The sequence below is a fragment of the Gordionus sp. m RMFG-2023 genome, chromosome 1 (assembly GCF_954871325.1).
Source record: "Gordionus sp. m RMFG-2023 chromosome 1, tfGorSpeb1-WG-v2, whole genome shotgun sequence".
In the NCBI taxonomy this organism is placed as follows: domain Eukaryota; kingdom Metazoa; phylum Nematomorpha; class Gordioida; order Chordodea; family Parachordodidae; genus Gordionus; species Gordionus sp. m RMFG-2023.
Window position 1 is genome coordinate 27,068,851 of NC_088775.1, and position 17,994 is coordinate 27,086,844.

General features: G+C 29.3%; 1 protein-coding gene across 2 annotated transcripts in view; it reads right to left on the reverse strand.

Annotated features, from left to right (window-relative positions):
* Positions 1 to 17,994, reverse strand: part of LOC135922378 (uncharacterized) — a 106,364-nt gene that overhangs the window by 21,975 nt on the left and 66,395 nt on the right. For both annotated transcript variants that reach the window (XM_065456765.1, XM_065456766.1), the window contains 4 exons: positions 17,765 to 17,985; positions 7,283 to 7,393; positions 6,982 to 7,153; positions 6,762 to 6,895 (listed from right to left, as the gene is read on the reverse strand). In XM_065456765.1, the coding sequence (XP_065312837.1) occupies positions 6,762 to 6,895; positions 6,982 to 7,153; positions 7,283 to 7,393; positions 17,765 to 17,985 (638 nt within the window). The remainder of the gene's footprint in view (positions 1 to 6,761; positions 6,896 to 6,981; positions 7,154 to 7,282; positions 7,394 to 17,764; positions 17,986 to 17,994) is intronic.

The window sequence follows — 17,994 nt, forward strand, 5'->3', positions numbered from 1 at the left end:
ATATGGAATAAAATTGGGATGCCAAAACTTAGAAAGGTTATAGCTCCAACAACATATGGAAACAATGCAATAAAAATTATGGAAGAAGCTTATGTAAAAGTTCAATTAGATGATAAAATAAAATGGCTTCCGTTATTAGTTACAAAAACAAATGATACAGCGCTATTTGGATTTCCATGGACTGTAGAATTTGATCTATCGCTACCAACAAAGGCAAAAGTCAATATGCAATAAATATAATAATAATGGAAACGTGAATATTGAAAAACTATCTAGAAAATTTGCTATTGTGTTTGATAATAAAAAATGTAGAACTAGTAAAACTACAATTAGAAGAAAATACAAAACCAATAGCTCTACCAGCAAGAGTACCGTTGCCTTTAAAAGTAGAAATTTAAAAAGAACTGAAACGTTTGGAATAAAATAACATAATAAAGAAAATATATACATCAACAACAAGAGTAACCTGGAGTACTCCAATGGTAGTGGTACATAAAACCTCAGGTGAACTACGATTATGTGGTGATTTCAAAGTAACATTGAATAAATTTTTACTAAAAGACTATCACATTCTACCAACGTTTGAAGAATTAATCGCAAAGATCGCTAATGGAAATAAGTATACAACATTAGATCTAAAAGACGCATATCTACAAATAAATATTGACGAAGAATCGCAAGAATTATTAACAATGGTAACACCAAATGGATACTACCGCTATTTACGATTACCTTTTGGTATAGCTACAGCACCAATAATATTTCACTGATATATGGACGATTTACTGGCTAACTGTTAAGATTCAGCAGTTTATATAGACGATGTTATAATCACAGGAAAAGATGATACAGAATATGTAGAGAATATAAAACAAGTCCTCAAAAAATCACAAAATGCGAGATAAAAAATCAAAAAAAGCAAAATAAATTTTATGAAAGAAAAAGTATCATATTTAGGATATATAATAGATGAAAATGGAATACACCCAGATAAAAGAAAATAATAGCAATACAAAAATATCCAACTCCAAAAGATAGACATGACATAAAATCATTTTTAGGTATATTATCATATACGGTTCATACCAAACTTACATGGAATTATCGCCGAATTACATAATAAAACTAGTGAAAATGTTAAATGGAATTGGACTAAGAAGATATATTTAAAAGAGCAAAGGAATAGTAACCGAACAAAATACTATACAGTTTTATAAATCGTACCTCGAGTTAATTTTGAAACAGATGCATCTAACCAAGGATTTGGAGCTGTACTCTTGCAAAAATATAATAACGGAGACGAATATCCAATGGCGAAGAATTTTGCAAGATGCTGAAAAGAATTATTCTACAATAGACAAAGAAGCAAAAGCAATAATAAACGGCGTAGAAAAATTTCATAACTATTTATGGACGTAAGTTTATAATCATAAACCCTTAATAAAGATATATAGCAATAAAAGAGATTTAAATTCATTAAGAAATCAAAGATTATTACGTTGGGCCTATAAATTATCCCCATATGATTACGATATTATGACAAGAAAGGCGCTGATAATATAATTGCAGATGCTTTATCACGAAATCCAATAGAGAAAAATGATGATAGAATAACAAGCGAAAATAAAAGAGTGATTTATATAAGAAATCTTATTTATGACATATTAACTCTGTCTGGAAAAGAACTTAGAGAAGAAACCGCAAAAGATCCAATCTTAAGAAGAGTAAAAATATTAATAAAGGAATATTAATCATTCCGTACTGAATTCAAAAAAAAGTTCTACATATATTGCATACTGAGCATCCCGGTATTACATCAATGAAATCCATTATGAGACATCATATATGGTTGGAACAATTAGATAAAGATGTTGAAAAACTAGTTTACAGCTGTAGGATGTCAAAAAAATGAAGAGATATACCAGGTCTTGCAGGATACCAGTGGAATCCGCCATCGTACCACTGGAAAAGGGTACATTTCGATTTTTCTGGATCATTAGATGGATTTTATTGGCTGGTAGAAATTGATGCATACTCAAAATGGGTCGAGAACGATAGAATTAAAGATACAAGTAAGAATTTAATAAATAGAATAGAAAAATGGGTTACTCGATATGGTATTCCATGCCAAATTGTAACCGACAATGGTCCACAATTTATTTCAAGAATTTGATAAATGGTGTAAAACAAGAATATGCAACATATAAAAACAACATTGTATCATTCGAGAAGTAATGGTTTAGTAGAAAGCTTTCAAACTATAAAAAATGATATTTCGCAAATAGAGAAGAAACATAATAATGAGGAAAAATGCTTAAAAAGTATTTATGAGAAGGAGACTAATTATTGGACTAGGTGAAATCTTCTATTACTGAAAAATTAAAAACTTTTGTAGTGAAACCCAACCAGTTAGACAAAGGAATACATCGATATTTTGGAGTAAACTATTCAGTGTGCATAAAAAAACCAATTAAAAAAGGATGGTATGAAGGAAAGATAATAAATCAACAAGCTAAATTTTCTTAAAATGTAAAAGAAAAAAAATAGTACGAAAACAATCCGACCAACTATGAACAATGGAATAGTTGAATCCGAATCAATAATAATAGATGCCAATATAAAGTTAGAAGATAAAATAGTTTAAACAATTAAACCAAGTCAAGTAATTCAAAACCGATATCCAACGAGCGAACTAAAACAAGCAAAAAAATTAATATACGAACTTGAACTTGATGGGAAATAAGATATGTTATATTTCATATATTTTAAAGGGTTATAATATTCAACGCTATTTAAATAATATATTTTTTATACAATAATATAGTGTATTTATATTTAAAATTATATAAAAGGTCAAAATTGAATAATTATAGAATAGTAGTGCTGTAAAATAACGTCTTCTCCTATAAGGTAACGAGTAACGGTAACGCGTTTCTTTTTTTTAGTAACGGTAACGCAAACCGTTACTCTAAATTCTTTCTTAAAAAGTATTTAAAAAAGTAAATCATATTTTATTGTAGTATAAAATTACTTTTTTTTATTCTTTAATATAAAGCCCGGTTTTTTAATTAACAACCACCATTCCTTCATTTTTATTTTAAATTCTCGTTGTTAAATTGAATGTTAATCTTATTAATATTCAATCATAATTCAAAGTAAATGTTTATAATAATATTATTATTCTATTTTATGATTTATTTTAAGAATATTAGGTCCATAGAACTTACTTCTTCAGATGAAGATAATTTAACCCTTCCCTGGCCCCAATTTAAAACATATTTTACACCAATAAAGATAATGAAGGGTATAAAGTACAATATCTAAATGTAAATTATGTCCCAACGCAAATATTCCACCCTCAATGTCCAGTAATTCAAATTTAAAAAAGCACATGAAGTTAAAAAAATGAATTAATATATTATTATTTTAAACATTACTTTAATAATAGAATATTATAAAATAACCATCAAAAGTAGTATTCTTTCATAATATTTTGAAAAGCGAAAACATGAAATTAAAATATAAGCAATTAAATTATATTTGTGAATATAATCTATTAAGCTTTTTACAAAATAAATAATTCTTTAAATATTTTTAATAAATTCCCGAATTAAAATGTTTATTTATTAAATATAATACAACTCTCCCATCCTCTGCGCTAAACATGTGGTTAGCATGGCGAAAGCTATGTTGAGCACTAAGCGCTCTTGTTTGTCAGATAAAAATTTTGAAAATCAATTGTTGCTAAAAATAAATAAAAAATTGTTACGAAAAGATGTTATCTTTATATATATTTTACAGCACTATAGAATATATATATATATATACAAGAATTGAGAATAAAAAGTTACTACTCACCATATATTATGTTTCTTCAAGTTATAAAAGTAATATGCCGAGATTTACCTACCAAGATCCAATATATTTTTTTATTTCTCATTCTGAAAGATATAGGGAGAAAATTTTCTCCTACCCCATCCCCGTTCATGCAGATATTGCACAGCCCTATAATTCTTTAAAGGAATAAGATGGCAATTGTTAGCAACCGGGTAAAATGGAATGTTTACTAACAATCCTCGATTTATTTTATAAGCAATAGTAAGTTATTATTTCATTCTTTTTTTAAATTATAAGATTAAATCGGTCCCTTAACCGGCAGGATAATTAGAAAAGATTTTTGTACTGGATCCATATCGGTAACGGTTTTGAATCATGTACATTTCCTAATAAGTAAACTCCACGATATAATCAAAATCAAGAAGGAAAAATATTTGGATAATATTTAATGATATAAATAACTCCTCGGTCTAATTATTTTCTTCCCGCTTTTATGGGGACATTAATAAACCCTCAGAATATCATTCATCGTGGTGCAAACTCTTAATGTAATTTTAGCTTAAGGCCATACCAAAGCTCCTAGCATAATGTTAAATTTAAAAGATAGAAAACGAAAAAAAAACCCCAGGGTTGCAAAATATCGTTTCCAAAAATTTGAGTATAATGTATTTAAAACTTATATAAATACTTTAGTGTTGTTACCCTTTTAAGGGACTTACACTGAGATAAGTATTTTGAAAAAGTAACCTTTGCAGCTAGCCGGGAAAGTAACTATATATATAACTAGTTATATTTAAAATATGTATTCTTTTATATCTTAAATTATAAATGTGTGTTAATTTTTTTTTAAATTAAGTAAATACCACATGTATTGAAAAATTGCTAATAATATCGTTTTAAACTTTATAAGAAGCCGCAAAATTTTTAAGTTTATCCAACTTCTCCTATTGTTTGTGATATTAATATTTTACCGGGTTTACCAGTGTCTTAGAAGACTCACATTATGACAGACAATATTTTTACAGTTCTTTCGAACAAAGTTCATTTATAAAAAAATATTTAAATATCTAAATTTATTTTTGAATAAAAAGGAAGGTTTAAATTTTTTATGGAAGATTACTCATATATCCTTATTTTTTACGAGAACTTTGATTTTATAAGATATGGAAGTAATATAAAATCAAATTCTTTTACTGAAGGAGGTTAGGAAGAATGACATTAAGTAATTTTCTTTTCTAAAAAGATTGCGTTATATAGAAAACACTAAGAGGAAATTTGTTCATTAATATATAAAAAATAGGAACTTATAAAGGATCATAATTTTTTGATGAATACTTTATTTCAAATATCTTTTAAAATAAATGATGAAGAATTAAAATTAACTATTATGAATAGAGATGACTTTTCTATAACATATATATCAGACATCAAGTCAATCGCGCTCGAAAAATATTTAATGATTTCCGATCGGGATTTTGCTAAAAAGCGGGAAGGAAAATCTCACATAATTCGAAATTCTGATATTGAATATATGAGCATAAATAGTTAATGATTAATTCATAAAATCAAAAAGAATTAAACGAAAAATGAAGATAAAATTTTTCTGGGGTACTGTGGTTACCAACAATAAGATGACAGCTAATTTTTTTTTTAGTATTCATTCAAGAATTACCGAGCCAACGTTCCAGAGCGAGGAATATAACTGAAGTAATTCAAAAAAGAAAAACATTCATGTTAGAATATTGCCGATTGTGAGATTTTGGATAAGATGGGGTTCAATATATAAATGAGATCTATATATGGACAAAACGACCAATTAAATCCGTAAATGCGTTTAAATCTAAAAATGTGAGCACGCGGATGTATTTTCAAAAACTTCATTTAAAAAATTTTTTTTTTATATACCCGGGCTGAGCTGTTATTTAAAATAGAATATTCTAAACCGCCATTTTTAGCTATAAAAATAAATGTAATATATTTTTAAAAGAACCGGGCCGGTCTGTGCAAATGATACCTCTGCAGGTCTTTGAAATAAATAAGTAAGTTGAATTTTTTGGTATAACATATATACCAATATGCTACATGGCAGCCAAGGAAACTTCAGAATCAAATTAGAAATATCTTATTCCTACTAAAAATGTAACATTACTGTTAGAATTTGAAGCAACAATACAATGACTAAACAAGACGCTTTGACAGGTCTCAAAAAAGAATATTATTTATTATTTTCGCTTCATTCTTCAAAGAAAATTGATTTGGAAAATAAGATTATTGAATCTTAACTTTCGATTTTAGCTAGAAAAATCCTATGTGTTTCAGCTAAAAGCATATTGGAGAGTGTAGTTTTAATATGTGGGTTCGCTTGGAACTCTATATGCTCTTCAAATCTAAATAAAATAATTTGTATGCATGATAAGATCATTAAAACCTAATCATAACATATTTTATTTCAAAAAAATGTATCCAGTTAAAAAAATATGTTCAGGGTGCCCGCCGATTTTTAGGGCGGCGTGAAATTCGATAAGGCGCCGCCAGCCTAAAAAAGCGAATAAAACTGCCAATGCATAGGTATATATATAATTAACATATTCTTTTGGAAAAATTTAGGCAACTATTAGATGAGTAACTGTACTACTTGTATTGCAAGTGAGTTAACTGCTATGTAGCTAGCTTCACGTTTTGGACAAGGTAACATTTTACTGTAAAAGTAACTTTACCACTAATAATTTTTAACTAATTATGTATTTTCTAGTTTTTTACGTTTTTATTATAAGGGCTACCAAAACGCTCAATTTCTTAAAAGCTTAATGCTTGATAAAAAATAAATAATAACTGATAGAATTAATAAATATGATTTGATAAATATAATAGTTACAAAAAGAATAATGAAAAATTCCCGAAAATTAAAATGGCCTATATTTTACCTTTTCGATTTTAGTGGAACCCTGACTCGTCGACGCGCCTCGCGCCAAAGGATCGAAGGTTTCAATGATAGCGGCCAAAGAGGCGGTCGAGTTACTAGGCTTCATGCGTAGTTCGGATTTATTAGTGGAGAGTTCTAAAAGAATAAAAAAATTAATGGATAATTTAAAGTATAAACCTAATAAATAACATGCTAACAAATTCAACTCGATAGGTAATTACCTGATAAACATTTCGGGGTGATTTGATCCTGCTGGCCAGAGACTGGTTCTGGAGTTTCGTCCCTTTGTTCCTCCACTATGACATCACCGAAAAAGGGGGAAGGGGTGGCGTGAATCGAATAACTCCCGGACGATGATAATGGGAACAGCTTATCCAATACATTGATATCTCTCTGCGAATGTAATGGTATTCCAATATTTAAAAAAAATATAATTTGTTGATACTTTATTTAAACATAAATAAATAGATCAATTATCATACAATTCAAAAAAAGAAGTTTTAGATAAATGTGATTATTTACCCTATCTCCTATTTCACTAGGCGCGTGCGCTTCAGTGCTCCAAGCGCTCTCGCTTCCCGCATCCCCTATATCCGATAGAACGTTATTTCCAGTGGTACTATTCGTCATCGACTACATGTAAACGAAATTAACCGAATAAACTTGTAAAATTAAACTTCTAATTTATAACTTTATTTTATTAAGTAAAACATATTTATCGTGAATAATTAATATAAACTTTGAAATAAAAATCTAACTCTCGTGACAAATTTAGAATCAAAACATTTTATAAAGAAAATGGTCTTTAATTAAAAAGGAATATAAAAAGTGACTCCAAATTTTTGTTCGTTCTTACCATATCTCATATTTTTACAATATATTCGTCACTAAAAGGAGATAATATATAAACTATTAAAATACATTTATTTCACAAAATATTAGTTGTTAGTTTTCAAGTTTAAATTATTTAAGTGTAATATAAAAAAAATTAATTATATATATATACATGATCGAATGGGGCTTTTTATAGAAGGGACGAGAACCCTCCTTCTAAAAAAATGGGTTCGGGCTTAGGTTCAGTGAAAAATCTTTGAACCCGGTTTGGGTTCAGGGTTCGGAGACCAGAAAAATAATGACTTATTAAAATTAGTTAAAATAATAGAAACATCATTTTTCAAAAAAAATTATTTTAATTAGTATCGCCATAAAAATAATTATCATAATTTATAATATACTAGAAGATAGCCCGTCAAAAATGACGGGGAATGAGAATTTTCTTCTTACTTTTATGATAGTTGTTACCTCTTATTTGAAAATAATATCCAATTATTATTCTTCCCCCCCCCCTCAGGCCAGGTTTAATCCATTAAAACTAAGTGTAAATACTATTGTTTGGTAAAATTAAATTTAAAGCTTTTACTTGATAATACCAATATTATTTGTTAAATATTACTGATCATTAATACCTAATATTTTATATTAAAAAAATTCCCAGGCTAAGTACAAAGCCATAATAATTTTGAAAAATTCTTCCAAGCCCAATGAATATAATAATTTTGGTAGTTGAGAACTGAAATAAAATATTTAAATAATCATAATGTTAAAAATACAATCAAAATCAAATTTTCATGGGCCTAGGTTTTTGGATCAGGCCGAGTCAAGGCCTGCAAAAAATTTTTTTAGGCCACTGTCTGACTCATAGTTAATAATAAAAAAATTCTCAAGCATTCTAGCTCATAATATTTTTGAAAAATTTTTCCCAAGCCCAGCCTAATATAATTTAAAAAAATATGGAATGTCAAGATATATCTACGTAATGACGCCAAACCGAAAATCATACCACCTAGACGGTTACCTTATTCAAAGATAGACGCTGTTACTAAAGAACTTACGAGATGGATAGGAGATGGAGTCATTGAGCCGGTAACAGATGTCCGATGGGCAAGTCCGATAACCGCTGTCTACAAGGATAATGGGAGCGTTAGGGTTTGCGCCGACTTCAAAGACACTGTCAACCCAGCCCTTGAGGACTTCAGATACCCACTTCCAAGAATAAACGATCTTATCGCTAAGCTCAAGGAAGGGAAGAAGTTCACCAAGATAGATTTCAAGGATGCGTTCCTACAAATTTCCATCTACGAAACCTGCAGAGACATATTAACTATATCTACACATAGGGGGTACTACCGGTTTACCAGACTTCCTTTTGGGTTAAAGACTTCATCTGCGATTTTTCAACAAATTATGGATCAAATTTTCAGTGACATGAAAGATGTCGTATTTTATATTGATGATCTACTAATAACGGGAAGTAGTGACGAAGTTCATTTCAACAACATAAAGAAGGTTTTTGAAAGAATACTATCTCATGGCTTAGTGCCTAATTTTGCAAAAAGCTAATTTTTCAAAAAAAGTCTAAGGTTCTTAGGACACGACATCGACGCCAATGGGATCCACGCCAACCATGACAAGATCGAGGCGATCGTTAAAATGCCGGAACCAAAATCAGCCGCGGAATTGTCAACGTTTCTAGGTATGGCCGGTTACTACAGAAAATTTTTGAACAACTTCGCTGAAATAGCTGATCCTTTATACAAGATTGTCAACAAAGAAAAATGGGAGTGGAATTTAGAACACTCCAAAAGTTTTGATAATCTAAAGACATTGATTAGTCTTCCAGCTTTGACGTACTTTAATCCTGATTTACCTATTGGAATTGCAACGGATGCATCTAAAAGTGGTTTGGGAGCTGTTTTGACACTGAAAAAGATGGCAAAGACATAGCTTTTGCATCAAGAACTTTAGCAAAATCCGAAATAAACTATACCAATATTGAGCGTGAAGCTCTGGCCATTATGTTTGCAATCAAGAGATTCCAAGAATACTTGATAGGGACCAAGTTTTCTATTATAACCGACCACAAGCCATTAATCCATATTTTTACCAAAGGACTGAAAGATAATAGAACCATGTCCTAAAGATTACAAAAGTGGAATATAATTTTGGGGGGTTACGACTTTAACATCAAGTTTAAAGCTGGCAAATATAATGTTGTTCCTGATTGCCTCTCGAGATTACCACAAGTAGGTGTGGATGACGTTATTGATGATATCGCGATTATAAATGACTTTGGCGATATACCTCTGAGTTTTGACCAAATACGCGATCAAACTTCTAAAGATTCTGAACTATCTCAAGTTATGAATGACATAAGAAATAATGTGCCTATCCAAAATAAAATTTATGAAAATATTGAATACGAACTAAGTATCATTAAAGATTGTCTGTAAAGCGACAAAATAATAATTCCATCAAGTCTGAGAAAGAACATACTGAAGGTGTTACACGAAGGTCATTTGGGAGCATGTAAAATTAAATCCTTAGCCAAAGATCGTATGTGGTGGTCTGGTATGGTCAACGACATTGATTTGGAAGTCAAAAGTTGCGATGATTGTAATATTTATCATGACAATCCAAAGAAAATACAAAATCCATGGGTAGCAGCAACTAAACCATTTGAAAGGATACACATAGATTATACGGGTCCATTTTTTACAAAGAATTGGTTGATAATCGTTGATGCTTACAGTAAATTTCCGGTTATAGTTCCGGTAAAGAATATTACGACTGAATTCACGTTAAATGAAATTTATAAAATTATTTCACTATTTGGTATATCTGAAACCATTGTTACAGATAATGGTACCAATTTCACGAGCAAAGATTTTGAAAAATTTTGCAGCAATTATGGTATAAAACATGTGCTAACGTCGGCCTACCATCAGCAATCTAATGGACAAGACGAACGCATGGTGAGAACATTTAAAGCTCACATGAAAAGAAGTATAAAGATTGACTTAGAAACTGCACTGGACAGATTTTTGTTCAACTATAGAAACACGCCGAATGACACTACGGGAATTACACCGTCCAAGAGAATGTTTAACCGCGACATTAGAATAAAGTGGGATTTATTAAAACCTTTGGAGGATAAAGTTGATGAAGTCAATAAATCTTTACCACGAAATCGAACTTTTAATATAGGAGACTATGTTTGGTATAAGAAACAGGGTGATGATAAGTGGTGCAAAGGCAGCATCAAGCTTAAAGAGAGTAACACCATGTTCCAAGTTTATACTGATAAAGGGATAGTAAGAAGGCATATCAGTTAAGGTACAGATAATGGTACCAATTTCACGAGCAAAGATTTTGAAAAATTTTGCAGCAATTATGGTATAAACATGTGCTAACGTCGGCCTACCATCAGCAATCTAATGGACAAGCCGAACGCATGGTGAGAACATTTAAAGCTCACACGAAAAGAAATATAAAGATTGACTTAGAAACTGCACTGGACAGATTTTTGTTCAACTATAGAAACACGCCGAATGACACTACGGGAATTACACCGTCCAAGAGAATGTTTAACCGCGACATTAGAATAAAGTGGGATTTATTAAAACCTTTGGAGGATAAAGTTGATGAAGTCAATAAATCGTTACCACGAAATCGAACTTTTAATATAGGAGACTATGTTTGGTATAAGAAACAGGGTGATTATACGTGGTGCAAAGGCAGCATCAAGCTTAAAGAGAGTAACACCATGTTCCAAGTTTATACTGATAAAGGGATAGTAAGAAGGCATCTTGATCAGTTAAGGAAAGGAGAATGTTACAACAGTTTAAAATATTATGAAATTGACCCTAAGAATTCCTCTAAGGGGGGAAGTGTGGACACGAAGAATGAGATTAAGATACCAATTACTAGACCAATAAGAATTAAAAATAAACCTGATTACTTAAAATATTACGTGCTTAAAATATAAAACGCTAAAAATATAAAAAACGCTAAAAATATAAAACGCTATGTTAACTTAAAAACCTAAAAAAATAATATAATAATCATTATGATTTATCATCCCTTATTACATATTTTATTATTCCGAAATTCAAAATCTTATTCATATATTCGATTTGATCAACTATTCCATATTTTATTCCGATTTATTCCAAATATTTATAATCTGATATTCGATTGGATTAATTATTCATTAATTATTTATGAAATATGGTAATAACAATTTTGAGAAATTTGATAATAATAATGACTGAGTTTAACAAGCAAGCTATGTGACAGATTCACGATTCCTAAGGACAACTTACGATGGATGTCAAGCTTATGATTTTATCAAACCTAAGCGATTGATTCAAGCCTACGAAAACGTATGGACTCACGCAACTCTAATAAACGATTTTATCAAACCTACGTGATAGAATCAAGCCTCCGAGAACATTTGAGACTTATGCGCTAACCAAGAAAAAACCGAGTACAATCGAAACGGGAAAAACTTATAGGACAACAAGCTCTCGATGACTGCTGAGAAGAAGCTTTGTTCTTTGTAGAAGAGGGGGAATGTTGATTAGTCTTATATTTTAAATTTGAATATTTATTTATTTTTAAAATATATTAACGTTATATCATTTGAATATCTTATATTATTTAAATTGATTGTTTAATATATTCAATTAACTTTGTTTGATATTTTTAGTATAAATAGATTGTGATAGTTAATAAAATTTAAATTTATATTATTAAAACAAATTTGCTTAACCTTACTTAAAAGAAATAAAATATATAAAAAGTCACAATGCATTTAAAAATACAATCAGAATATGAAAGTTGCATGTGCCTTGGTTTTTAATCAGGCCTGGCCATGTCTCCAATAGAAATTTTCAGGCCAATTTCTAACCCATATTTAAAATTAAAAAATTTTCAGGAATCTAATATTAAATTTAAAAAATGTTTCCCAAGCTACTTCCAAGTCCATATTAATTGTGAAAAATATTTCCCAAACCCAAAACCAAGAATAATTTATTTTTCCTTGGATTCAGAAAAATAGTGTGATGTAGGGGTTTATAAGAATTAAATCTGTCTAATATGTATATTTTTTTTTGTCATATATTATTGGGAAAATTTTTCAAAATTAGGATCAAATGAATGGGAAATATCTGATTTACCTATCATTCTACTGGTTAGCTCCTGGTATTTATATGAAAATCATGAATACATAATAAAGTACCATGCTAAAAATATGTTCATCCTAATTTAAATTTTAAACAAACCACCACTATTCTAAATGATTTATTATTTAGTTACAAAATATAAATTTAAGATATTGTTATTAAATTACAATAAAAAAATAAAAAGATATTCTAAGTTAACAAATAATAGGAGGTTAACATTAATCATAGTCAAATTATATATAAGTAAAACAAAAAAGTTATACATTTAATCAAAAATGTTATAAGTTATGAAAAATATAACAATTAAATTATGAAGTTATGAGAAAATATACAAAACTATGGAATGCATGTAGAAAGGCCAATACAGAAAAGATAAGAGAGATGCAAATATTTACTTATGCATAAAAATTACCTAATTAAGAGATATAAAGTTGTATAAAATTCAATGTGGAATGGATCCTTCTTAAGGGTTTAAACATAAAACTCTCATCTAGAATAAATTTTTAGATTATAAAATACAAATGAATAAAAATTTAATTTAAAAGACTTTTTAATTGTACACATAAATTAAAATTACTAAATATATACTTTATTAACATATTTTATAAATAATGGAAAATTTTAGAATAACCCCAAATAAATATAAATTTTTAAATAACACCTCATAAGATAGGAAAATTTCTGATTCATCCCTCATCAAATAAAAGAGAAAATTCTGATTCCCCATATAATGGTTTAAATTTTAAATAATACATAAATTCAAGAATTAAAAAAGTATTTAAATAAATCTCGTACTTGAATTGGTACTTGATGCATATAAAGTTCTAATGATCCCTAAATATTCAGGAATAGGTATAATATTAGGTGTGTATGTATTTAATTATCTTGTGCGTTTGAATTTTAAAGTAGGTACTCAGATTAAGAAAAATAAATATTTTACCAGATTAAGGAAAAAAAACATTTGCCGGGATTCGAACCCAAGTCCAAAAATCCATCTAGATTTGTAAGCGAAGTTCTTGCCCGATTGAGCCACAGGCACATTTCAAAATTAACGATTTTTTGAATTTATATTATAAAGTGTGACATGAAAAGTGGGACATGAGAAGCGTAATGCTATTTTTGTGACAAGGCTTTTATATACACTACCAGCCATAAATGACTGCCCACCCTGCATTTTTACATAAAAAAATTAATAACTTAAAACTTTTTTTACTTATTTGGGTAAAAGCGAATTGATTATTTAATTTAAGATGTCTAGACATGTTTAGAAATAAAAAACTCGGAGTTTCTATAAATCTTTCTATGAAATTTTCGCCTTTGAAAATAACATGTCAAAAATGACCAATTTGGTAAAATAGGGTTCATTAATTTTTTTCAGCAACAATTTTAAGTTGCCCATTAATTTTTGGAAGAAAGTTATTAATCACATTCTAATCTGCTTATTAATACCTATTTTTAATTATTTTTAAAAAAAATTCCTAGATTTTTTTTGTTTTAAATCATTGTCTAAAGAAACTTTCAGTCTTTATAAATATTTTAACGTACATTCGACCAAAAAGAAATTTCTATTCCAACTAAATACAAAATAATTAATTTACCCATAAGTGGTAAAAGTAATCGCCGAATTGCCAGAGAATTAACCCTAGCTCGACGAACAGTCGATTGTATACTTAATGGAATCCAAAGAGGCCTGAAAGACACCGCAAAACGACTTTAAGCGATGATAGGTATATAGCAAGGATCAGTAAACGCAATCGACGCCTTGTCGCCTCAGAGATAGCTGCGGAGATTAATCTGACTCGGGAAAACCCGATAAGTGTCACAACTGTGAAAAGGCGCCTTAGGAGCTTTGAACTTTATGGTAGGGTAGCGGTCAAAACTTTTAAGCAAAAAAAATAAACTCAAGCGATTAGACTGGGCACGAAAACATCGATTTTGGACATCTGCCAACTGGTACCACGTCTTATGGAGTGATGAGTCAAAATTCGAAATCTTCGGTTCTAAATAAGGCAATATATCCGCCGCTCAGCTGGAGAGCGAATGAGCGATCACTGCATAATTCCTACAGTCAAACTCGGGGGAGGGTCTGTTATGGTGTGGGGGTGCTTTGGTGAATCTACAACAACACGATATTCTCGAGTTGATGACTTGGCCATCCCAGTCTCCCGATCTCAATCCAATAGAACTTTTATGGGATCACCTTGATCGACAAGCGCGAAAAAGCCCACTAACCTCTCATTCGCACCTTTGGGAAGTATTGCAGAGAGAATGGAAGAATATCACTTCCAAATATTTAAAAAATCTCATCGAAAGATTACCAAAATTTTTGCAGCTATTATAAAGAATAAAGGTGGTCATATGATGAGACCAAAATTTGATCTTAAATAATTGCTGTCTTTTATTTTTTGTAATTTTATGCAATAATATGTAAACTTATAAATAAATTCGATAAACCACATATTGTGCGTTATTGGTCTTATTTTAAGAAAAATGTTAAGAAAATGCAGGGTGGGCAATCATTTATGACTGGTAGTGTATATTATAGATTATATATAATATCGTCGGTCTAGAATTTGAGTGCTCCACTCGACATTTTCAAAATATTTGAGTTAGAAGTGGATAATAACTTATTTACCAATATATATAAAAATAAAAACTAGATTAAAAATATATTAATTTTTGCCAAAGTTATTGTCAAAATTGATAAATAAATTTTTATTATATTTGATTTTAAACTTTAATTTTGATTTTCTCATTTTAAATATTCAAAATTTTTGAATTAAAGTGGATAATAATTTATTTATTCCCAATTATATATAAATATAAAAATTAGATTAAAAAATATTAATTTTTAACAAAGTTATTGTCAAAATTAATCATAAGTTTTTCCTATATTTAATTTTAAACTTTAATGCTGATTTTCTTATTTTAAACATTTACGTAAGTGGAGCACTCCAATTCTAGATCGACGATATAATACTACTACAATACAAACAAAAATAATTACATGAAAAAATGACCCCAAAATGTTTTTTTTAAATTATATTTTTTTTGAATAAAAAAACAATTGTTTTGAATAAGAACTCTTTTTAAATAGAAAATCTTTTATAAATAAAAATAGTAAATTACATGTTTTTTATATTTTATTATTTTTAACATATAATTTAAAATAAATAAAATGAAAGTTTAAATAAAAAAAATAAATTTTTTAAAATTAAAAAAAAATTTGAACTCTGAACCCTAAATTATAAAAAAGGTTTGGGTTCGGCGAAATATTGAGGGTTCGGGTTCAGGGTTTGGATTATTGTCCCTGTTTTATAGTTTAAAATATAATCATCTGAAAAAAAACATGTCAATGATGAAATTATACAATCTTATTCTTAATTAACCAAACTATTACAAAAAGAATAATTCGAAACTTCGATCCTGAAAGTGTAATAAGCCGATTTTTAAAAACGGCTAACTTAATATTTTCGCATTAAAAAATATTACCGAAACCTCGTGACTTAGCTACTAGATGTCCAAACCCTTGTGCTTTTTATGAGCAAAATCTTTAAGCTTGCGTAATAATTTTGTGGGGAAAAGAAATATTGAGTTAGCAGTTTAAAATCGTCTCAAATCGAGCCGTTGTATAATATTTGAAAAGTGAAGTAGTTATGGCGGTCATTTCATTTTCGAACCCGGCTCAATATTTTTTATCTTTCATTTTTTAGAGTTCGGCCTTTAATTTTTTAAATTTCGCCTTTTGGGCTGTATTTTGCTAATTGTTCTAAAGGGAAATTGAAAATATTAGTATAATTATTGCACTCCATAAATAAGCTTTAACTGATAAATGTACATAATTTCAAAAATAATAATTAAAATCGGCTAAGCCCGTGTTTTGTGAAAACAATATTTATATGCTTGCCCGCTTTATTTTCCTAAAATTATGAGAATGGTTTTGGTCCGAACCTGCAGATCTGATTCATTTAGCTTTGATATCGAACTTAGGTATACATAAATATGGCATAACCACCACAAATTGACAAGATATTATCATCTATGTATGACATATTAAATTGAAGGGTTGTACCGATCCATATATTTTTCTCCGATACAATATTTTCCGATATTAGCTAGTTGTTAAACGGCTCATTTTGAGCCGATTTTTAAAAACGGCTAACTCAATATTTTAGCCTGAAAAATATAGCCTAAGCCTTGAGATTTCGCTAATAGATGTCCAAACCTTTGTTTCTTCTACAAACAAAATCTCCAGGCTTAAGTTAAATTATTCTGGATGAAATAGTGAGTTAGCCGTTTTTAAAAATCGGCTCAAAACGAGCCGTTTAACAACACTAGATATTACTACAAACCCGAGATGATATATTTAAATTGATTTTATACACAATCTATTCTTGGTCATAATATCCATAATATTTTTTATTCAAAAATATGGGCAATATTTAAGGTTGAAATGTAGTGTTGTTAAACGGCTCGATTTTGTGGATTTCCCAAAACTGCAAGATAAAGATAATAGTCAAAATATTATTGCCTAAACCTTGAAATTTCAATAACCTTTTGCCAGTGGTGGACAAAATCTCTCAGCTTAGATAATTTATTTTTGGCTAAAATCTTTTGTTATTTTAAAATCCTTTTCTTGTTGCAGATAGTATAATAAAAAATAATATCAAATTTTAAGTTATTCTATCTTTTAAAATAATTTTATTATTAAACATTATAAATAAATTGAATTTTGGTTCCTTTTATTAATTTGTTAATAATAATTATAAAATTATATATAAAATCATAATATTACATACAGCAATGAAATTATCAGACCGGTGGTTTTTGAAAATATCGACGCGATCCAATATGTTTTAAGAAAACTAGATATCGGCTCAGCTTGTTAAAAGCACTTAAATCAATAAATTATGTAAATAAAATAATTGAATACCTGTGACGAAAAAAAGATTATGATGTAACACTGTTTAAAAATTTTTACCTCACTTATGCCGCAGTTAACGGCAGTCACGAATTTGGACGTAATAGGGGGTGCAAGGGAAGTATGGGGTATAAAACCCAAGGACTTCCCTGCAGCGAGGTGACTGTGCGAGAGAATTTGGTTGTTGGTAAGGGTAACGGGGTAGGCGGTAGCCGTTTCCGAATCAGATGCTAGGACGTCGGTACTCCAGGTCTCGCTCACAAGGGAAATGTTTTCGTCACCTGTTCGTT